Source organism: Carlito syrichta, unplaced genomic scaffold, assembly GCF_000164805.1.
Source record: "Carlito syrichta isolate Samal-C Ts95f unplaced genomic scaffold, Tarsius_syrichta-2.0.1 Scaffold304744, whole genome shotgun sequence".
Classification (NCBI taxonomy): Eukaryota; Metazoa; Chordata; class Mammalia; order Primates; family Tarsiidae; genus Carlito; species Carlito syrichta.
In genome coordinates, this window is record NW_007248840.1 from 94,859 (window position 1) to 116,683 (window position 21,825).

The 21,825-nt window shown below is 53.2% G+C and overlaps 2 protein-coding genes across 5 annotated transcripts in view; one reads left to right on the plus strand and one right to left on the minus strand.

The window, feature by feature from the left end:
• The window catches only part of MBD6 (methyl-CpG binding domain protein 6), a 9,041-nt gene extending 4,963 nt beyond the window's left edge, over positions 1-4,078 (plus strand). The window contains exons 7-14 of the mRNA XM_021713802.1: positions 1-397; positions 569-1,230; positions 1,491-1,644; positions 1,817-1,986; positions 2,106-2,519; positions 2,620-2,672; positions 2,916-2,979; positions 3,113-4,078. Of these exons, the coding sequence (XP_021569477.1) occupies positions 1-397; positions 569-1,230; positions 1,491-1,644; positions 1,817-1,986; positions 2,106-2,519; positions 2,620-2,672; positions 2,916-2,979; positions 3,113-3,187 (1,989 nt within the window). The 3' untranslated portion in view covers positions 3,188-4,078. The remainder of the gene's footprint in view (positions 398-568; positions 1,231-1,490; positions 1,645-1,816; positions 1,987-2,105; positions 2,520-2,619; positions 2,673-2,915; positions 2,980-3,112) is intronic.
• Positions 4,079-4,235: 157 nt separating this feature from the next.
• DCTN2 (dynactin subunit 2) lies at positions 4,236-19,085 on the minus strand. Of its 4 annotated transcripts, XM_008060837.2 has the most exons (16): positions 18,783-19,085; positions 17,859-17,927; positions 13,360-13,368; positions 10,916-10,921; positions 8,500-8,596; positions 8,239-8,300; positions 7,834-7,932; positions 7,403-7,563; positions 7,070-7,217; positions 6,806-6,871; positions 6,560-6,598; positions 6,316-6,393; positions 6,151-6,222; positions 5,805-5,907; positions 5,611-5,702; positions 4,236-4,692 (listed from the first exon to the last, which is right to left on the minus strand). In XM_008060837.2, exons 1-16 carry the CDS (start codon positions 18,816-18,818, stop codon positions 4,606-4,608), a joined length of 1,224 nt encoding a protein of 407 aa, XP_008059028.1. In that variant the 5' UTR covers positions 18,819-19,085; the 3' UTR covers positions 4,236-4,605. The 4 variants fall into 4 exon arrangements, with proteins under 4 accessions (XP_008059028.1, XP_008059029.1, XP_021569490.1 ...); XM_008060838.2 differs by lacking the exon at positions 13,360-13,368; XM_021713816.1 differs by lacking the exons at positions 10,916-10,921; positions 13,360-13,368 and adding an exon at positions 13,647-13,652 and having other exon boundaries at positions 4,238-4,692; positions 18,783-18,948.
• Between the last annotated feature and the right edge of the window lie 2,740 nt (positions 19,086-21,825).

A 21,825-nucleotide genomic window follows, 5' to 3' on the forward strand; every position in this document is an offset into this window, starting at 1 on the left:
CAGGGCCGAAGGCCCCGTGCCCAGGCGCCCTCAGCCTCCCCATCCTCGTCCCTTCGCCCCTCTCAGCGGCGTCCCCGCCGACCCCCAACTGTACTACGACTGCTGGAAGGGGGAGGCCCTCAGACCCCTCGACGGAGCCGTCCTCGGGCCCCTGTTCCTGTCCCCCAACCCTTTCCTCTCCCGGAGCCATCCCAGCCCATTCTCCCTTCTGTGCTGTCCCTGCTGGGACTCCCCACCCCTGGCCCTTCCCACTCTGATGGAAGCTTTAACCTTTTGGGGTCAGACGCACACCTTCCTCCTCCCTCAGCCCTCTCCTCAGGGAGCCCCCCCCACCCCAGGCACCCCATCCAGCCCTCCCTGCCTGGGACCACCAGTGGCAGCCTCAGCAGTGTGCCAGGTATGTGAGTGTCCTGGAGTCCTCCATCACTGGGGTGGACAGAGGCAGTCGGGGCACTTAGGGGAAAGTTGAGAGAGCTCTGGCTGTCTTTCGGCTTGGGGCAGGGAGGCTGGGTTCTTTGGATGGTGAGAGGAAGGGCCTCCCTTGAGCTGAGTTTCTCTTCTTTTACAGGTGCCCCTGCCCCACCAGCTGCCTCCAAAGCCCCCGTAGTCCCCAGCCCTGTGCTTCAAAGCCCATCCGATGGCCTGGGGATGGGGGTGGGCCCAGCCTGCCCTCTGCCTCCCCTGGCAGGTGGAGAGGCTTTCCCCTTCCCCAGCCCTGAGCAGGGCCTGGCGCTGAGTGGAGCTGGCTTCCCTGGGATGCTGGGGGCCTTGCCTCTCCCTCTGAGTCTGGGGCAGCCTCCACCTTCTCCACTGCTCAGTCACAGTTTGTTTGGCGTGCTGGCTGCAGGAGGAGGACAGCCTCCTCCCGAGCCCCTGCTGCCTCCACCAGGTGGACCCGGCCCTCCCCTGGCCCCAGGCGAGCCCGAAGGGCCTTCGCTTTTGGTGGCTTCCTTGCTTCCACCACCTCCCTCCGACCTCCTGCCGCCCCCTTCCGCGCCCCCTAGCAACCTCCTTGCCTCTTTCCTGCCCCTGTTGGCCCTGGGTCCCACAGCTGGGGATGGGGAGGGATCTGCAGAGGGAGCCGGGGGTTCAAGTGGGGAGCCATTTTCAGGTTTGGGAGACCTGCCCCCCCTCCTCTTCCCCCCCCTTTCAGCCCCCCCTACCCTCATAGCTTTAAATTCTGCGCTGCTGGCTGCCAGCCTGGATCCCCCCTCGGGGACGCCCCCCCAGGTGAGGATGGGGTGAGTGGGTGGGACGGAACAAGAAGTGGGATCGGAGATGAGCCTTGGGAGGCAGAGGCTTTGCTTCATGCCTGAGCTCTTCCTCAGGGCCTGTGGGCGGCCTTACTTCTTGGCTGGGGGTAGGATGGCTGCAAGAACCAGGTCTGTGTTTAATAAGCGCGGCCTGCCTCATGTGAGGCTTCCGCCAGGGAGCGTTCAGGACAGCGCCTCGCTGCTGCTGGAACTTGCAAAGCCGTTCTCTCTCCTCAGCCCTGTGTCCTGAGTGCCCCCCAACCTGGACCACCTACCTCCAGTGTCACCACGGCAACTACTGACCCCGGGGCCTCCTCTCTGGGCAAGGCCCCCTCCAACTCAGGGAGACCCCCCCAACTCCTTAGCCCTCTGCTGAGTGCCAGCCTGCTGGGTGAGTCTGAGGGTGTCCTCTGTGTCTCGGGAAGCGCGTGGGAAGGAAGCCTTGGCCACTGGGTGAGGCCCGAGGAGGACAGGGTTCTCATGGAGGACAGGGGTCTCATCGGGGTGAGCTCACCACAGCGGCTTGCTGAGGGAGAGACCCGGATGTTGGGACTTCTCCACAGGTGACCTGTCTTCGCTGACCAGCAGCCCTGGAACCCTCCCCAGCCTGTTGCAGCCTCCTGGCCCTCTTCTCTCTGGCCAGTTGGGGCTGCAGCTCCTCCCTGGGGGCGCGGCTCCTCCCCCCCTCTCAGAGGCTTCTAGTCCCCTAGCCTGCCTGCTACAGAGTCTCCAGGTGAGGGGGCTGATTTGTCAGGGAGATCATTTTTTCTCAGACTGGCAGTTTAAGGCTTTCTGAGTTGCAGCAGCAGGACTGTGTTTGAGACTGATCGAGAACTTGCTTTTTGCCAGCAGATCCCTCCAGAGCAGCCAGAAGCCCCCTGTCTGCCCCCCGAGGGCCCCACCTCAGCTCTCGAACCGGAGCCTGCCGGGCCTCCCCTCAGTGCCTTAGCCCCACCCCATGGTTCCCCCGACCCCCCAGTCCCTGAGCTGCTCACTGGGAGGGGGTCAGGGAAACGGGGCCGGAGGGGAGGAGGGGGACTTAGGGGCATTAACGGTGAGGCCAGGCCAGGCCGGGGCCGAAAGCCTGGCAGCCGGCGGGAGCCTGGCCGATTGGCCCTCAAATGGGGGACACGTGGTGGCTTCAATGGACAAATGGAACGGTCCCCAAGAAGGACCCACCACTGGCAGCATAATGGGGAGCTGGCGGAAGGGGGTGCTGAGCCCAAGGATCCACCCCTTCCAGGGCCCCACTCTGAGGACCTTAAGGTGAGTGCAGAGTGCTGGAGGGCGGGGCTCAGGGCTGAGAGGCTGGGCCCGTGGCCTTTTGCTAGCTTCCCCCCCCCCCACACAGTCCATCTTTTCTCAGGTGCCCCCAGGGGTAGTCAGAAAGTCCCGTCGTGGCCGGAGGAGAAAATACAAGTGAGTGTTGCCCACCACAGCACTGGCCTTGGTCTGCTGCTGATTGGCTTGGATGACTCCAATGCCCAGGATGACTCCAATGCCCAGATCGTAGCTGGTTTTCAAAAAGGGCAGACGCTGCTTTGAACGTGAATAAAGATATTCTGCCTTTACTGTCTGAATGTAGAAGGCTTCCCACCCCAACTTCTGAAAGCCACCCGGCGCTCGGGAGCTGTTCCTGATCATCTGTGCCCCTTATTGCAGCCCTACCCGGAACAGCAATAGCTCTCGTCAGGACGTCACCTTGGAACCCAGCCCTGCAACCCGAGTGAGTGTGAGTCTGGGTGGGTGGGAGGACGGAAGGGACCAAGCAGCAGCAGGAAGGGGGGCTAGAGGGAGTGGGGAGGAGACATCCTGACGCCTGCAACTGACCTCGTCTTCCCACACCCCCCCTCATACAGGCGGCTGTCCCTCTGCCTCCCCGGGCCCGCCCTGGCCGTCCTGCCAAAAACAAGAGGAGGAAACTGGCCCCGTAGCAGCCATACCTGGAGCTGGATCTGACCCTGACTGGGGAGAGCTGAGTGCTGAGCCCTGGGAGCCCCTGCCAGCCACCTGCACCTGTGGACAGTGGGTGGGGCACTACTCCCCACTCAGAGCACAAATGCAACCCCTTCCCCTACAATCCCATCCTGAGCCATCGCAGGGGGTAGGGAAGTTCACCCCCTCCCCCCCAAAGCCATGTCACTGAAAAGGCCTGGGGGGGTGGTATATGGCCCTCTCCCCAACAGGCGCTAAGGGGAACACCCCCTTCCCCAGGTCTTTTATTTGTTTAAGTTATTTTTGCACAAGTGATTCTTTTATATTTAATTCGACTTCATTGCCTCCCTTCTTAAAGCCAGCAGGCTCAGTTTACAAACCTGTGAGCTACTGTTGGCTGCCGCCCTCCTTCCCAGTGAAAGGTACAAAGCAATAAGCATCATGCATCCTCCCCTCGCCCTCCAACACCCTCTGCCTCTGGCTCAGGTTGCTCAAAGCACAGATCCCCTCGCACCCCGGCCCCAGGTCTGAAACACATAGCCTCATTTCAAGGTGTAGCCAGGTTCCCTCCACTTTCCTCTGGGATATGAAAAGGGGTTAAGGGGGCAAAGAGCGCCTCGGGCCTCTCCTCCCACACACACTACACTGCCCCTTCTCCCCCATCAAAACGCTCAGAGACGTTGTGATGATGCGACTGAGGATTATGCAACGTGGTCCAGCCGGAGCGGCCAGCATGACCAGCTGTCCAGGGGCTGCCTCCTGCCTTTTCTTTTGTAAAGACAAGACCCTTGGGAGTTTTAATTCTGTTTTGTACTTGCCCTGTGGGGCCTCCACTGCTTTTCTATGGGAGACACTCTTAATTTAACAGATGAGAATATTTTGAAACTCTGGCTCTGGCTCTGTGCTCATTTTTTATTTAGTTCTTTGGTAAGAACAGGTTGCAATTCAAATCCTTCTCCTGGAGTAAGAGTGGCTCAGACTGCCTGTTATGCTGTAAATGTCCATGTGTCCTAGTGCTGCCCTTTCCCCAGGAAACAGCAGAGGCCACACAGAGCACAACAGCATTTAATGGTCAGAACAGTTGTACAGTGTTACAGCCAGCCACAGAAGCCGTGATGGAGGACAGGACCCAACCCTTCCCCACATCAGGCAAAGCAGTATTGGACATGAGCTGGCATGTGGCTGGGCCCACATCCTCGCCTCCCGGGCCTGAGGGGAGACCCCCCCTCTAATAACCCCCAGCTACCACTCTGTATTCATCAGGGGAGGGGTGTCAACCCCACATGCAAGAAGAACCCTTGCCCCAGTGTCAGATGGGATGGGGATGCGAGAGTCAGAGTGAAGGGAAGCCCTATGTCAGCTGTTAACAGAGGTCAGAGAGGTGGGGCTGACCCCTGCCCTCCAGCTCCCACACTGCTCACTTCCCCAGCTTCTTCATCCGCTCATCGATGCTGGCAAAGTTCCCCTCTACTGTGGCCAGATTTTCACGCATGGTTGTCTGCACCTGCAAATGGTAGGGAGAGTTTACTTTTTGTCAGGTCCAGCTGCTCACCTGGATGAGAACCTGGAAAAAAATTCTCTTAGCGAGGACAAAAGAAATGGAAACACAGCTGATGGACCCCAGGGGGAATGTTTATAGCAGCAGTTTTAGACTGTCCTCAGAGCACCACGAACCAAGCTCAGGGTCAACCAAGCAGGCAGGACCCTTGAGAACTCCCACCCTGACTTTAACGAGAACAGTTCTTTGATCTGTTTTATGTAATGAGAGCCAAGTAATATTTTGTTGAAGTGAAGGTTTTACTGGTTCACATTTTTAGAGAACTGCTTTAGAGGAAGAGGATATTCTCCCAAGTCCTTCAGGTATTTTGTCATTGGTCCTAATAGTCCTATGATACTGGTCTCTTGACTTTTAAAGTTCCCTCCAGCACCGAGAACAGTGCTTCCAACAGAAACTGAGGACTCACTGTGATGGGTACTACTGAAAGAATGAAGGAATGAGGCAAGGCCAGGGCCTGGCCCCTGACTTCAGAGCCAAGACTGTTTCCAATGTACTGTCTTCATCTTATGAGGACCCTAATGGCAATAAAGCCAAGATGAGACTACAGAGGGAAAGAAGAGGCTTTATTTAAAAAAAAAAAAAAAAAAAAAAAAGGCTCAGAGGCTCCTGACAGTTCACCCATGTTATTCCACCTCATCCACCTAAATCTGAGGGAGATATGATTTCCCAAAGAGAAAGATGGAGGTTCCCAGATTAAATGTGTTGTCAAAGGCCCCTCAGCCATCGAGAAACTGGAGACTCAAACCAGCCCCTGCCCCAACCTCATGCTACACAACGGGCTAACACAGAACCCTATGCCATCAAGCTGGGAAGCCAATCTGCATGTGCTGGAGACGGGGATGGCAGGTGATCAAGGGCACACACCTGGGTCAGGAGAGTGGTATTGTCCTTAAGGGAACTTGCGATCATCTGCTGGGTGGTGTCCAAGTGTGTCAGGAGTTGACCAAACTGCATGGCTATAGAAGAAGAAAGAGATGGTGGCGATCAGAGTCCAAGATGAGGGAGACACAAAGCTGCCCACTTCCCACCTCTCTCGGCACCCAGAGCTGGCCTCCCACCTTGTTCGTGCAGCTGCTTGATGGTGACGAGTCTCTGTACCAGCTCAGGCAGGGTGGAGGCAATGGGGCTCCAGCGCTGTATGGTGTCGTACAGCTGGTGCACCTGAAGGCACGCAACAGGGCCAGGGGGATAGCTGAGGCAGCCAGCCGAGTGCACACGGCCTGCTACTTTGCCAGAGCGCAGAGAGAGGCAAGTGGGCAGAGGGAAGGCTGGCCCTGACTGTCCCGGTGATGAGAGCCTATGAAGACAGGGGCCTGCGGACCTGCGGTGGCCTCAGGCTCTATACCACCACTCAGAGGGCCTGAGGGGCGCAACGGGTGAGGATGGGGAGGGTGTCCTCCTGACCTTGCTTTGTGAATCTGCATCCTCCACTGAGGCTTTGTGCTTGGCAATCTCATTCACCTTTCCAAGGACACTCTGAAGGGACAGATTTGAAGGCTGATAATGACAGCACTCCAGGCATCCAAAGTCCCAAGCTGCCCACAATCCCCTCTGCCTTTCATTTCATACCTGTAGTCGAGCCTCCACTTGGTCCAAAACCGCAAGGTCCAGGGCGCTCACCTTTGCCTGCAACAGCTCTACAGTCTCCTGGGGTGAGGGTTGGGAGAGAGTAAGGATCAGACTAGGAGGAAGCCGCCCATATTCCACTAGAGGTAATTAATCTATAGCCACAGACCCAAAGATAGTTCTCAAAGCAAATCCAATCCCAACATCCCCTCCGTAATCCAAACACTCCAGTTCCTTCCCAGCTCACCATAAGACAAGCTCCCTGCAGTCCTGCAGAAAGGGGATTCTGGTGGGAAAAGGAGGGAAGAAATCAGAGGGCCTCTTATCACCATGTGATGACCACCTTCTCCCATCCCACCAGGTCCAAGCCTGGACCACCAGCTGATCCCTGTGACTGAAGCCCTTTCCTGACTCCCCCCAGGCTGTGGGAGCTATGGATCTCAGGGCTCAGGGTGCAGGATCTAGGACTCAGACGATGCATACAACGCCTGACCTGTGCATCCTGGTCGCAGCGCACAGTTGCCTCCAGCTCCATCAGGCGCTTTTCGAGTTCTGCAACCTTAGAGGGAGGAAGGAGGTGAGACCCGCCACCCGCGTCCCTGCTGCTCCAGTGGGAGGAACAAGGTCCTACCTGCTCTACCCAGCGCTCCCTTCCATTTCCCACCCCGGGGCCTCCTTTCCCTGGAATGAGAGTGCCCTCCCCTTGGAGACAGGGCCCATTGCACCGGCTCCCACCCGGCGCTGTACCCATAAGTACCTTGGCAGCTTGAGAGAACTTATCCTGCTCAGGCCGAGAATGTAGTTCATAAGTGACAAGACTGCTGTCTGGGGGAGTCCCAGTGGTGCCTTTCCCCCCTGAACCCCTTTTGCTGTTCTTTGTTGCTTCCAGCTGCAGCAGTAGGCGCCTAGGTCGGAAGACCAAAGGATCACACCATGACTTGAGAGAAGAGAGCCAGCCACTCTCTCACTCGCTTTATAATCACATCAGGGACAGCGAGACCACCTCTCCCGTAGCTTCCCTGCCAGGGGCTGGCTGAACCCACCCAAAACCCCAGTCAGCAATGATCTTCTGATACAGTAGGGCACCCACTTCGCCAGAGCGCCGTCGGGGTCAGTGAGGTTGATTGCAGCGTCTGGGCCCAGCAGCTTCTCTAGGTGGGAGGAGACCAGCTGCTGCTTCAGGGTCGCCAGCTGCTTGGCCAGCACCACGGGGGTCAGCTTCTCCTCGGTGGCTGACTCCTTCACTGTTGTCTGGTATGACAAAACGCAGATAGTGGGGGTGGCAAGCATGGACCAAAAAGAGAAAAAAATGGATCAAGACCTTCAAGGACAGTTGTGGCTGGAGGGATGGCTTGTGGCCCAACAGACCACCTGCCTGCAGTACTGAATGCAGATGCATGTGTACCCCTAAACTCAGGCAACTCCAGCCTCTAAGCCAGGAGCCTAGGAAATCCTCTTGCTGGAGGTCTTCTTTTTACGGTGTAATCACAGCAGTGAGGGGAGAAGAGAATTTATAGTTACCTTGATTTTCTCGACTTCAGTTGTCAGCTCCTGAACCTCATGTAGTAGTCGCTGGTACTTTTGCTGGGGTGTCTCCTTCACTCCCAGACCCTCTCCAAGCTACAGAGCAAGCACAGAGGGTAATGTCATACCTCCTCCCATCACAGGGAGCCTCAAAAAATTATCTATACCCTGGGCCTAAGTCACAGGGGTGTCACAGCCAACTGAGAACCCACAACATCCTAGCATAGAACTGGAGACGGCCAGAGGCTCAGAGCAGGGGACAGAGCTGCCTCGACTGTACCCTGCTGGGCTCCTCAGGACTCTCGATCTGAGAAACTCAGAACCCCAACTGTACCCCTGACATGTCTCCTAAATGCCTGCGAGACAGGATCACCACACCCTCCCCATCAACACACAACAAACCATCTCATAGTCTCCAGATTCGTATCCTGTCCTCCTGGTTTTTCCAATACGATCTGAGAAATCTGCCAAGAAAAGAAGATGAAACTGAGGGCCGGCCGAGGCCCAGGGCAGCCATGGTCTCAGCGGCTGTGAGGGCTTCCACACCAGATCTCCATGAGGGACCCTTTCCCAGAGCAGAAGTCACTGAGCCCTGAAGACAGAAAGCCACTTCTTATGCTTGTCTCCAGGTTTCCCCGCACCCAACTTCCAGCCCAGTCTTACCAAGTCCCTTTGTCCCCACTCTCTTGTCCTTGAACTTGTCATAGGCAGCATTGGGATTGACAATGATGTGTTCTACACTTGTGCTTGTCAGCTCCTCCTGCAAGAATGGGTAGTTTAGGCCAGGGCAGACTGGGTCCCACCCTAGAACTTCCTCTACCCCACAAAGGCCCCAAGCCATCAGGAGACGGGGCTCTACTAGTCCAAGGGGAAAGAAGGGTGGCTCTATTCCAAGTTGCCGACCCAGGCTAAACCTAGGAAACGGAAGCTTCCTGGTAAATGTGAAGCCTCGGTTGTATAAATATTAACACCCTGATTGAACTGGGAATAGAGGCAGCATAGCCTCCCCACCCTCTCTGTACATAAGCCTCTCTATCCTCCAACCCCGCCCCGCCCCTCCCAGTTATCTGGCACACATCATGCGCTCAAGACAAGAAACCAACCTGACCTCTTTTAACCTCCCCCTCCCAAAAGCAAACCTCCCTGCCCACTGAGCAGGTCCGTTTTAAAGCTGACCTCCCATCTCTGCTGAAGGAAAGAGGAGGGAAGGCAATCAGGCCACTAATTCTGAGTGTGAGTATCAGGCCTTTAAACCTGCTGAAGGTAGACACCAGTCTCAGATTCTGAAGGAAGATCGGAGAGGGCCTGACCAGAAGCCTGGTTTCCAGGCAGCCATGAGGCCAGTGAATTCAAGGATAGAAAGAGGCAGGGCTTACTGGATTGTTTTTTAAGGGGCATCTTAGAAGCAACAAAGCAACATCTGCTTGCCAAAAGCACCCACGGGCAAGGGCTGCACAGAAGCCTGGCAGGGATGCAGCCCAGCATGGCTCCAGAGGGGAGCCATAGCACCTGCCTTTTCTCCCTAACCCCTCTGCTGTGCTTTAAGCACCAAAGCTCTTCCAAAGTGTTGGGAGTGGGCCCGCACATAAGCGGGGGACCCAGTGGAGAGTGAGACTTCACCCTAGAAGCCGAAGCAGAGAAGCTCCCTCTTTCTTAGATGGCTAATGCTCTGCAGACCCCAGTGACTACACCAAGCCTGGCGCTACTGACTGCACCTGCTTCCTCCAGCTGTCAGAAGCCTGGCAGCTCCCAAGAGTCCTTGGAGGAAGGGGTAGGAGGCCGGGGATCCTTTCCCATTGGGGATGACATCCTCACCCTACACAGGAGAAAGGCACAAGGAGTCTTCTTTCCTTCACCTAGGACCGTGGCTGTCCATTCTGGCTGCACATTAGAATCTCTTAAAAATGGCTTTACAGAAAAGGGGCCTGGGCCCACTTCTGCAAATTCTGATTGAGCTATGCCAGGTAGAGCCAGCTACCCAGGTGGCTCTAACCTGCAGCCATGACTGAGAAGCTCTGTCTGTGTGTGGGGGTGTGGGGAGAGCTGAGGGGAATGGAGGGACATCATGGAGAAGGAGCGGAAGCGCTGCCTTCATCTCTGCTCTGCTATTAGAGGAGTCAGTGTGGGCGGTAGCTTTAGCAATAATGGGAGAGAGGAAAAAGGAGAAAGTATTCAGTTTGACCTTCACCTCTTCAGAGAGCTGCTGGGCAGAGGGGTGAGAGCTATAGATCAGAAAAACAAAAGGGCTCAGAGTCCCACATGCAAGTGCCTGGGGGAAGAGACATTTGAGACCCAAATGCTATCTCTTTAACCCTCTCTGAAATGATACAGCCAGGACCCCCACCGCCAAATAGCTATGTGGTCTCTGGCCTCTAAAAACTGTTTGAGAAGGACTCAAGCTTGGGACAGACAACCATCTTCTCTAAAGTTTGCACCCAGGAATGTGCCACTTCTCCCTGTGAAAGCCCTAATCAAAGCCAAGGAGGCAGAAATCCCCCCTCCACCCCCCTTTTTTTGGCTCCCCGTCAGGGAAATGAACCCCCCTCCCCTTTAAAAACCTACAGACCAAGGAAAGAAATGAATCATAGCTACGGTTTGTTAAGCCCTTACTAGGGGCGGACACTATGCACATGGGAACCTACTTTCTCACTTATGTTCCAATGTAGGGAGAGAGGGGAATAAAAAGGCATGAACACACAGGTGGGTCTCAGAGGTTCTGGCCAGTCACAGGGTGGACAGCACTTCCATCCCGCTATTCTCCGCTGTAGGAGCATGTCCTGGGCTAGGAGGGCTGCCCGATGCGGGTATCCTTTTGGAGCCTCTCCAAGGCTGTGGCCTGGGAGACTCAGGTGGGCAGCACGCTGTAGTTCTCTGGTAGTACCTACTCCACCAGTGTCTTGAAGAGCAAGGGCATGGGCTAGGGGCGGAGTCATTTACGGTGACTTGTGAGACAAAAAGGGTCAGCTGGGTGTGGGACTCAATAGGGAATGAAAGATTTAGTAAGGACAAAAGGACAGAGAAACAACTGCCCATCATAGCACACCCCGTTAAAAAGCAGACGAAAGGTCAGGCTTCTTACCAGCTCCTTGTGGTTTCCCCAGAGGTGAGAAAATCAAGAGTTAAAAGGAAGGGGAGTGGGGGAACAGGGATGAGGGAGGGAAAAAAAAGACAAAATTGTTATTAGCAAATTGTCACATGCACTACATGACAGTCTTCAAACACACTGCACCACAGGGCCCCTGGGGAGCCTAGCAAAATCTGGGGGCCGAGACATTTCAGCTGGGGTCACCGCACACCCCAAGAGGAAGAACATGAGACCCTTTCTGGTGGTGATGTCATGAAGCTCTGCCATTAACAGCAGCAACTTAGGACCATCTGAGCTCTAGGATGTCACAAGCCAGTGGCATGGAGCAGTGTGGGAAGAGGGGGGGGCAGAGGTGGCGGGATGTGAAGCAGAGTTGTGAGACGTTGAGGACCCACAGCTGAGGAGCCTCCCTCACTCGTTCATGGCCCACATCTTCCTGTCTCTTGGTTTCTCCGACTGCGGAAAGTCAGACCTTGGATGGCAGAACTGGTCACAGGGTGCTCAGATAGGTGGTCTGAGATGACTTTAGGTTAGGCAGAACAAGATGTGTCAGGTGCAGATGGTGAGCTGAAGGGAAGATGATGCACCTAACTGCAGCCCTGTGCCCATTTCCTGCTGCCAGAGAGCAGGCAGGCAAATCCTGGCTCCTCCTGCCGCCTGGCATGTCTGCATCCACCTCAAGTGGTGGCGGCTCACCCTGCAGCGCTGAGGGACACAGAACAACTCTGCCAAGATGTCCCAGCACAGAGTCCAGGGGACACCTGGATTCACAGCTACCAGCCCATGTGTGGACATGTTTCCTCCACCCCCTGTTCACAAGACCCAGAGGAGTTGGAGGGCGGATGAAGCAGAAGGATGAGAATATTTCAGAGGCCTCATTTTAGCACAGACCTTTAGATAAGCACCCACTTCCAGGCAGACTGGTTCAGAACTGCCAGGAGAGGAAATCAGCAGCATGCCCTGCCACACCAGGAGGTCCACTGACGAGTAGATGAAGTGTGGAGGGCTGGGCATGGTTATGTGGATATGAAAACCTTTCGCGGGAGAAAGACAAGTGCTTCCTGCACCAAGATTTCAGCCAGATACACTGGACCCTAAACCTCTCCGACCCTGGCTGATGCTAGGGACCAGCCCAGCCAAGATTCTGTCAGCTCAGGGTACAGGTGGCTCCAGGTCCTATGGTCCAGGCTAGGATGCCTCTGCAGAGTGGGCATAAGCACCCATAGGTGCACACATGCAAACACACAGGAAAGTACACACCCTACACCTTTCTCTGACTCATTCCACCAAGCTACAACCAGCTTGGGAGAAACTCAAGGAGAGAGACAGAGAGGACAACGGGCCATAAGCTCAAGTGCAAACTATGAGGAACGGCAGAATGGAGAGGACAGAAAACCAAAGAAAAAGTGGCCTATTAATTCATAAGTAGCATATACCACCTCCAGGTCTATGCTATGGGTGGGTGGAGGGATGATGAGATTTTAGGCATAATTCCTATAATCTGGAGTAGTAACAGTCGCCTTGGAAACCTAGTACACCACAGCCTCCTGGACCGGAAAATTTCAAGAGCCCTGGCCCTGGGTACTAGCTTGCCTGGTACATGACTCCCAGGCCCTTTCACTAATGGACTCCCAGACTCCCAGGGCTGTTCAGCTAAGAGGCTGTGCCTCAGAGGGCAAGACCTGAAGTTCTAAATCAGACAGGGAAGGTGGCCACTGCTGCTCTCTGAGCCTCCTCAGGCTTTACACCAACACTGCAGCCAGGGGGACTTCAGAACCATGATGACAAGGAAGATGGACAGGACTGCAGAATAAAACTGTCCCGGATGGACCGGCCCAATGCTGACCATCCATTCATTTCTAAAGGAGGGGTGCAGAAACAGAAAGACGAGCAAAACACAGATAACTCAAGTTATTATCTAAAGATTGCAAATAATACCTCCTCATCCCATTTACACTTCTCTAAAGGCTTAGCATGAATTTTTGCCAGGGATAATCCACATATAGCTAAGAAGTAAGGACTGTGGCTGTCCCTTGGTTCTTCTCCATCTTTGCCTAGAATCGCTAAAAGTCATCCCATAAGAAGTCTCTTAATTTGATCTCATCTGAGAAGAAAGACAACTCCCTTCTAACTAGAGCCCCACAACGCCTCATGTCAAAAGCACTCATGGCCTCTGTGTTTCTATCCCAACCTCCACTGGACAGTTTTATTCCGCAGACCTCACAAGGGGAAGAGACAATGATTTGTGGCTCATAGTTGTGTTTTTAACCCTTGATTAATGATCTTTAAACAGAAGGCCAGCAGGCCCCTCAGTGACCCAGCGAGGGACTCACGGGAATTTAAAACGATTAGCTACGACAATAGCACAGTGGCAGAGCATTGCATGCGAGATGGCAGATGAAAAAAACATGCAGAGAAGAAGCATTGAATGGTCTTACTTGTGCAAACTAGTGTCCAGGCAAGGTGGTAAGGAGGGAGGATGGGGGAAGCATTAGGAAAAACTCAGGTAAGTTCAAGTGTGCCAACAGTCAATGAACACAATCAAGCATACTCTATGATAGTCTAAACTGCAAGGAAGGAAACCTGCTGGCTCTCATCTCAGGCGGCTCTAGAAGGATCTACCTTCAGATAAATGAAGCCTCTGCTAGGGCCCATCAAACTCTGGCTAGGTCCTGTCCCACCTTTTACACAGCACTGGGGGTAGTTATGCCATAAAGAGAGAAACTAATTCCTGTGTATAGTGAGGTTTTCTCCATTTACTCAAGTATATATTACTCCTTGCTTCAGCAGTTCAAAAGCCATGAGCAGAAGGCCTCATTGACCCAAAGCAGACTGTGGGTCCAGCAGGGAGGAAATTATCTTTGGGAATGTCCTAAACAAGACATTTTTTTTTGAGTTGGAGTCTCACTCAGACGCCCAGACTGGAGTGCAGTGGCCGCTCCCGGCCACCGCAGCCTCGACCTGCTGGGCTCCGGCGATCCTTCCGCCTCAGCCTTCCGAGTAGCTGGAACTATAGGCACGCGCTACCACGCCCGGCTCATTTTGATTTATTGTAGAGATGAGGTCTCACTAAGTTGTCCAGGCGGGTCTTGAACCCGCGGGCTCAGGCAATCCACTCACCTCAGCCTCCCAAAGGCGCGGGATTACAGGCTGAGCCACTGAGCCCGGCTCTAAACAAGACATTTTAAGAAAAGTCTCTAAGCAAGCCAATTGCTCCAATCAACCCAGGAAGATCGGAAATGCAGAGATCTTCCTAGACTGAGGAGAAAAGGGCTACGGTGTGCAGTTTCCCGGCCCATTCCTGTTTTAGAATATTTTACTTCCTGCTAAACTTGTTTTAAATGAATGGTAGAACAAAATGGATCAACTGTAGCATAATTTAAATCGTTTACTACTTTTCTCCCCCATCCTCCCCACTATGGAAACATAAAACTTTTATGTTTAAGTTGAACTAGCAATTGAAATCTTTAAGGAGTATTAGAGAATGTGATTTCCTTCAGTGGATTTCGTTACAGTGGAGAAACTGGAGGAAGGCTAACACACATGCCTCAACTATTTCTTTCTTTTTTTTTTTTTCTTTTTTTTTTTGAGTTGGAGTCTCACTCTGTCACCCAGACTGGAGTACAGTGGCACGCTCCTGGCCATCACAGCCTCGACCTGCTGGGCTCTGGTGATCCTTCCACCTCAGCCTTCCAAGTGGCCAGAACTACAGGTGCGCACTACCAAGTCCAGCTAGTTTTTGATTTATGGTAGAGATGAGGTCTCGCAAAGTTGCCCAGGTGGGTCTTGAACCCGCAGGTTCAGGCAATTCACTCACCTCGGCCTCCCAAAGTGCTGGGATTACAGGTTGAGCCACCAAGCCCGGCCGACTATTTCTTTAAATAGAAATCGAGAGACCCTTCAAAAGGTTCCACAAGAGTTTGGCCATATTGGTTGTCTCCAGGGAAGAGATCTGAGTGGTAGCAGGCAGGGGAGGGAGATAGACTTTTCACTACACAGCCTTGAACCTTTTGTAACATGTGTATATATTACTTATTTTAAATACTAATAAATTAAAGTTGAAATAATCTGGAGACTAAGGCAGAGAATGCTGTTGCCTGGAGTTGGGAAGGTCACTGAAAACCTCATGGTTCAGCCACAGAGCGGCCAAGTGCACTGTCACCTGTACTAGGTCTTTGGTGGGTAGGCGAGAAGGGGACAGGCTGCTAGTGAGATCGCAGGCCCCATGGACATGATGTTTCTGGATTATCTAAGCATACTGCTCACTACTGCTCCAGTTGCACGTTGACGTCAGTATTAAAAGCAGCAGCAGAGCCATCACTCAGCCGACTTCCCGAAAGCTGCTCTCCTAAGGCCCACAGGGACACGCAGGGGCCAGAGACATTAGCGAACATCAGGAAACAGCTCAGTTCTGAGGGCTCCTGAAGCGGCTGAAGGTCTCCCTGCCCCACTCCTCCCAGCGATGGAGAGTCGCTTAGCTGAGCCTTACTCAGCTGATGGAGGCACCTCAACTCCCCTTGCAATTCCATCCGGCCCCGGCACCCTCCTGTACCAGCATCCTGGGCAACACGCCACAGGCAATGAACACTCATGGCATTCTCTGCCCATCAGCCACCCCACCAGATGCTGCTAAAATAGGCTGCTCAGGCTCTGCAGGGAGAAAGAGCCAATCAGAGCTGCACACTCAGGTCCTTCTGTACCTGGAATGGGTGTCAGCTTCTTTTTATTAAGAAATATCCCAATACCTTCCAAAGGCAACTACAGTGTATTTTTTGTTTAGAAAGGGGAATGCTGTGATACTACCTGTTTGTATCACAGTCGGTGACAAAAGGATGGAGTTCTACTCATTGGCTTACCATGAAAGCTTGATATTTCATAGGTAGAGGCCTAAGCCTGAGTTGAACAGTCTCTGAACTGTGGTAGCAAGTTCTCCGCATACAGTCGTCTCTCAGTGTCTATGGGAGATTGGTTCCAGGATCCCCCTCGGATACCAAAATCTGCGGATGCTCAAATCCTTTATATAAATTGGCATAGTATTTGCATATAATCTACACATATCCTCCTGTATATTTTAAATTGTCTCTAGATTACTTAAAATACCTAGCACAACACAAATACTGTAAATAGCTGTTAGACTATGTTTTTAAAGTTTGTATTATTTTGGCAGTAGACACTCTTGCTGTTGTCCTGCCTATTGTGCCCTTCACAATGTATCTTTCTTTGCATTATTTTTTATTGTTTTACTGTTATTTATTTATTTAGAGTTGCAGTCTCACTCTGTTGCCCAGGCTGGAGTGCAGTTGCTCGAGCATGGTTCACTGTAAGTCTCAAACTTCTGGACTCAGGCGATCCTTCCACTTCAGTCTCCTGAGTAGCTGGGACTACAGGCGTGTGCAATATGTCTGGCTAACTTTGGTCGAGATAAGGTTTCACTGTGTTGCTAGTCCTGAATGCCTGGGCTCAAGCAATCCTCTCATCTCAGCCTCCCAGAGTGCTGGGATTACAGGTGTGAGCTACCACGCCCAGCCATGTATTGCTATTTTTGATTTAAAAAAAATATTTTCAGTCCGTGATTGGTTGAATTTGTGGGCACAGAACCCACAGATATGGAGAGTCAACTGTATACACTCCTACCCTGTGAGGACAGAGGCAGTTTCCTACTTTTAGAGTGATAGATACACACCTAGGTCCTTGGGCAACAACATTATCTGCATTATCTCCAAGATAACTGAAGCTCTGGGGACAAACTGACATGCCAGCAAGTACAGAAGCCACAAGGAACATACCACTGAGGGCGGGCACAGGGAAGGTGCTTCCCACAACGTAAGAACCACTTCCACAAGGGGGAATCACATTAGAAATAAGTGAGTACGCCAAGCCATACATTATAAGCCAGCAACCAGCATTCCCCAGAACTAACCAGCCCCACAGACAGAGCCACAGGACTCACAGGACTTACAGACACGCATACTGAGCCTGCATACTACAATAATTCTTGGGCACACCTTTACTGAGATCTCACACTGTTAACACGATCACGGTCCAGCTCCATTTGGAAATAACAGAACCTAGAACACATCCTACAAGACCTGCTAGCAGATCTCTGCCCCCCTTGGCATTTACGCAGAATTTTCACTATGTTGATTTCCATGCACCTTTAGCCTTTTCCTACCATATGTTTCCTGAGTGAACCCTAACTCCCACATTAGTCTGGGGCTCTTTGAAGGCAGGGACATTTATATCTCTGCATTGCTCAAAAGTCATCACAGAAGGAACACATTCAATAAACAATGCTAAGTGTTTCCCTTCATAGTTAAAAATGCATCCACAGTGAATTACTCCCTCCTCCTTCTTGGTCTGAAAGTGCTACCACAGGCTCTCCTCTGCTGGTATAAAAGATTTATGTTCTTCCTCAAATTTATTTTGCTCTAAAATCTCTAAATCATTGTGTTACTCCTTGTCCAATGGATAATGGTTATTCCCATAAAAAAGTATTTCTATTTCAAAGCCTAGTTCTTGATAGCAACTAATGAATGTGTATTGAATGAAATGTTTTATGAAACAGAAGGCCTACTTTCTATTCTCAAGCAGTTTATTTTAAGTGCTCAGGCTTCATGATGCATTGTCAGGGACCTAAGTCACTAGCCCCAAACCTCTGTTTTGAGATACTTCAATTTTATATAAAAGGTCCAAGGATCAGGGCTTTGGAAACAGGTCTCATTAGTTCTAATTCCCCTGATTTGACTCTCCTTCCCGGTACTGCTCAGTAGTGGCTGCGAACCCAGCAAGGCTCCTGCGAGCCCTGCAACCTACGTACAACACCCAGGCTGGGGTTGGCATACCCACTTATTGCTGTGACTTGCCAGAGAAGGGGAAGGGCCTGTCTGGGGTAAGAGGTCAGAGTCCGGAGGAATCCAGTGGCAGCACACAGTCTTACCGCATCAAACTCGGCTTGATCATCCTCAGGTAGGTCGCTGGTTTCGTAAACATCGGGCTCGTTCCTGGCCTGCAGGTAGAAGCAGTGACCACCCAGCCTCACTACCCAGCAGCTACCAACACCACCTACCCCACTCCATTTGAACAAGCTAATGGATTCCGTCCTTTCTCTTCCTCCTCCACCTGCCCTGTGGACAGCATGTCAGTGCCCATGTCTGGGATGGGGGAGTGGGGACGACAGCGGGGACAACTGGGATCTGATGGTAAACAGAATGTAACTGATCACAACGATGTTATCCCGAATGTGGAAGGGGGCGGGAGCCTGACAGTCACTATGTCAGACGTGGGTGGGGGCTGTCCTCGAATTAGGCCCGGGCACAGGGGTTGAAAGTGACTCAGGACCTTAGTACCCAACGTCCTAGGCCCCAACCCCCACCCCGAGGACGCAGGCAGGACAGCACAAAAGGAGGGTGCACTCCATGGGGGCGAGGGGGTCGGGGCCCGGGCTCCCCGAAGGACAGAACCCCAACTGGCACAAGAAGGATTCTGCCCAGGGTCACCCCTTCTTTGGCAGGATGGAGGCCATCACTAAATGGCTTGGTGTGAGTCCGGGGTAGTAGGGATGGGGGAGCCTTATGGGGAGGCAGGGGCGGGTTGACACCGACGGTACAAACACCGGGCGCAAGTATAGGCGCCCAAGACGATTTCTGGGCCGGGAAAGGGAGTCTGGGGCGCCGCCCGCCGGCCCGGCCCGGCCCGCTGGGTCACACGAGTGCGGTAGGCGCCGCGGCCGGTCAGGGAGCGCGCCGCGGGGCCCGCGGCGAAGGACGGGCCGCGGGCGGGAGGGGCCGCGGCTGGTTTCTGTCGGGGTCCTTGGGAGGTCCGGGGCGCGGTCCTGGGGAGCCGGGGCCGGCCCTGTACTCACAATGCCGGGAAGATCGGCGTATTTAGGGTCCGCCATGGCGGCGGCGAGGCGGGGTTGGGGTACCGGGGCCTCGGTGGAGCCGGGGCCGGTGTTCGGGTAGGGGAGAGGCTGGGCTCGGGTCCCCGGCTAAGGCGGCGGTAAAGGGAGCGGCGGAGCAGCAGGAAGTCTCGCGACAGGAGGAGCGCAGCCGAAGGGTAGAGCAAAAGTCGCGAGAACTGCGTGCAGCCACACCCCTGGCGAGGCAGGGATTGGCGAGAACGAGGCCGGGGGATGAGGTAATGGCGAGGCGCGCCGCCTAGGGTTGTGGGATGTGTAGTCCCGGGCCGCTGGGGCTCGGGCGGGGGCGGCGGATGCGCGCCGTGGGGAGCTCGTGTGTTCAGCTTGTTTTCTTTCAATTTTACAGCAGGTCTGCAAAAGAACTTTTATAGTTGCAGTTTCGGACTCCCAGAGATTGAGTGATTAGATCAAATCAAACAGTCATTTGTGCCGTAGCCAGGGCTTCAAAAACAAGTAAAATTTGGTGGCTCACGCCTGGAATGCCAGCACTTCGGAAGGCGGAGGCGAGAAGATTGTCTGAGAACCCAGACTGGACAACTTGGCGATACACTAATCCAAAAATTAGCCAGGCGTGGTGGCGCTCGCCTGTGATTCCAGCTACCTGGAAGGCTGAGGCGGAAGGATTGCCTTAATCTCCCAGGTCGAGGCTGCAGTGGCCGGGAGCGTGCCACTGCACTCCAGCCTGGGCGACAGTGAGACTCCGATTCAAAAAATAAAAAATAAATTTTTAAAAAACAAGTAAAATTTAGTAAATGCCGAGTGTATGTCAAGAATGAAAAAATTAAAAGATTTTCTCAAGGTAAGGGCTGCCTGATAAAATACAGGATGCTTCGTTAAATTTGAATCTTGGACAAATAATAGATTTGTTTGTTTGCTTGTTTAATGTATGTCCCATGCCATAGTTGAGAAATACTAGCACACGTGCACACACACACACACACACACACACACACACACACAACACACACAACTATTATTATCTGAAATTCATATTGAACTGTGACCTTGTTTTCGTTTTTCAAATCTGGCAATCCTATCTTAAGTTCATAAATAGATAAGTGGTGACTCTGTGCTCTTAAGCACTTCATTAATAGTTCCCGGACTTTTGCATTTTACTGGTTCAATAAAATTAAAACAACAACAAACCTTGAGGTCTTGCAATTTTTCTATTTGACGAAGTAAGCACATTACAAAGAGAAAGCCTACTGCTTGCTATCACCATCATTACTTGGTAGAAAAGTAAGAAGGACACACTCTCAATAAAAGACAGCCCTTTGAAACCTAACACATCCAGCTTTATGAAAACCTCACCACATTGTTCTTTTGGAAATGGGAGCATGCCCAGTGAACTTTTGTCTCTGACCAGTGACCCTCCATGGATTGGCATTTTGAAACTCCTTCACTACGGAGCCCCTGGGGACCCAAGGTTGGGATGTTTCCTGAGCTTGCAAGATGCTGCAACATTTAGAAATAGTGCCAAACTAAGTGACTGGAGAGTTCCTGAGTTTGGAACTCATTGTGGTTCCTTCTTCTGGCTCCTCCCCAAGCCTCCAACCCCTTTCTCCACAGTCCTACTTCCTGTCCAGTTCCTTATGTTGGATCCGTTTCCTTTGTTTCCCTTAAGATTCAAGGTAGGTTAGGGGGTTAGACCCAACGTGGGAAAGCTCCCTCAGCTGAGTTCTGAGTGGTTGCCTCTCAGCCTTGTCCCACACTGTCTACGTGACCTTAAACACTCGCCAGACAATTGCTAAGCAGAACCTCCATCCCTTCCTTCTTTCCCCCACCACTCTGCCCTTTCCCTTGGCCTAGAGCCTCAACTCCTGCAGTCCAACTCTCTGTTGGCCAGTAGAGGCCTGTGACATGGAGAAAAATCAATTTGGCCAGCTTCTTGGTGGTTCTGCTCAGGGGCTGCAGCAGGAGCCTGACCCAAGGGGAGAAAGGACAAGGAATCACTGGGCTTGGCTTTTATTTTATTTTATTTTATTTTTCCCCCCAGGGAAGGGGCAGAAGCGGAGTAGAAAAACCTGTGAAAGCAGCTGGGGTATTGGGACACCATCCAGTGGTTACTGGGAGAAGAAACACACGCATGTATGTGCAGGTGCGTAAATCTGCCTGAAACCCAGATGGAGGTGTTTCCTCTTTGAAAGCCCCTCTTTGAAAGCATGCCTGTAGTTCCAGCTACCTGGAAGGCTGAGGTAGAAGGATCGCCTGAGCCCAGTAGGTCGAGCCTGCAGTGGCCAGGAGTGTGCCACTGCCCTCCAGCCTGGGTGACATAATGAGACCCCAACTCAAAAAAAAAAAAAGAAAGAAAGAAAGCCCCTCTGGTCTTGCCCACCTCCATCATCACACCTCCTTCACTGCCTTCTAACATCCTTTCCCTTGCAAAAGTTATTCCTACCCACCTCCAACCCAGTGCCAACCCAGAGGACAAAAATAAGAATTGTATCTGCTTTTGAATTCCCATAGACAGCCCAGTATGGGAGTTTGTCTTCCCTCAAACTGGGGACCTGGGACCTGGTGTGTATGTTGGGGAGAGTAGAGTGTATCTTTGGATGTGGAAGGGACAGAAAGCAGCCAGACCCTCCCATGCCACCCCTCGCTGCACCCCTCCAAGGCTGAGCTCCAGCTCCTGCCCGTGGGGGTTGGGATGAGAGAGGGAGAATGAGACGCGTGCTGCTAATTTGGGAGAGAGACTGTGACGGGGTGAGGGGTGCTCCGGAATAAAGCGAGTGGAAGTCTGCTGACCCTCTTCCCTGCACAGACGACAGGCCCATCCCAGTCCCCTCATCCCTTCCAGGGGGTGGAGTCTGAGGGAGGGAGAAGCGGGTCGGGGGTGTAGGGGTGGGATGCCGAGAAGAGTGAGTCGCGCGGGGCAGGGGTGACTGCAAGGCCCTCTCCGAACGCCGGAGGGGCGGGCGGCAGGAGGCGAGAGCACGCGTGCCGTGCCAGCCTTCGGGGGTCGCCGGCGCGCGGTCGCCCCCCGCAG

Bases quoted from the DNA above. Each gene is read 5' to 3' on its own strand.
- DCTN2 (XM_008060837.2), bottom strand. From the start codon at position 18,818: ATGGCGGACCCTAAATACGCCGATCTTCCCGGCATT. The intron at 7,564-7,833 runs GTAACTATAAAT...TTGTCATACCAG, and splicing joins CTGAAGTCGAGAAAATCAAG to ACAACAGTGAAGGAGTCAGC. The intron at 5,908-6,150 runs GTCAGGAGGACA...GCGTGCCTTCAG, and splicing joins ATGCAGATTCACAAAGCAAG to GTGCACCAGCTGTACGACAC.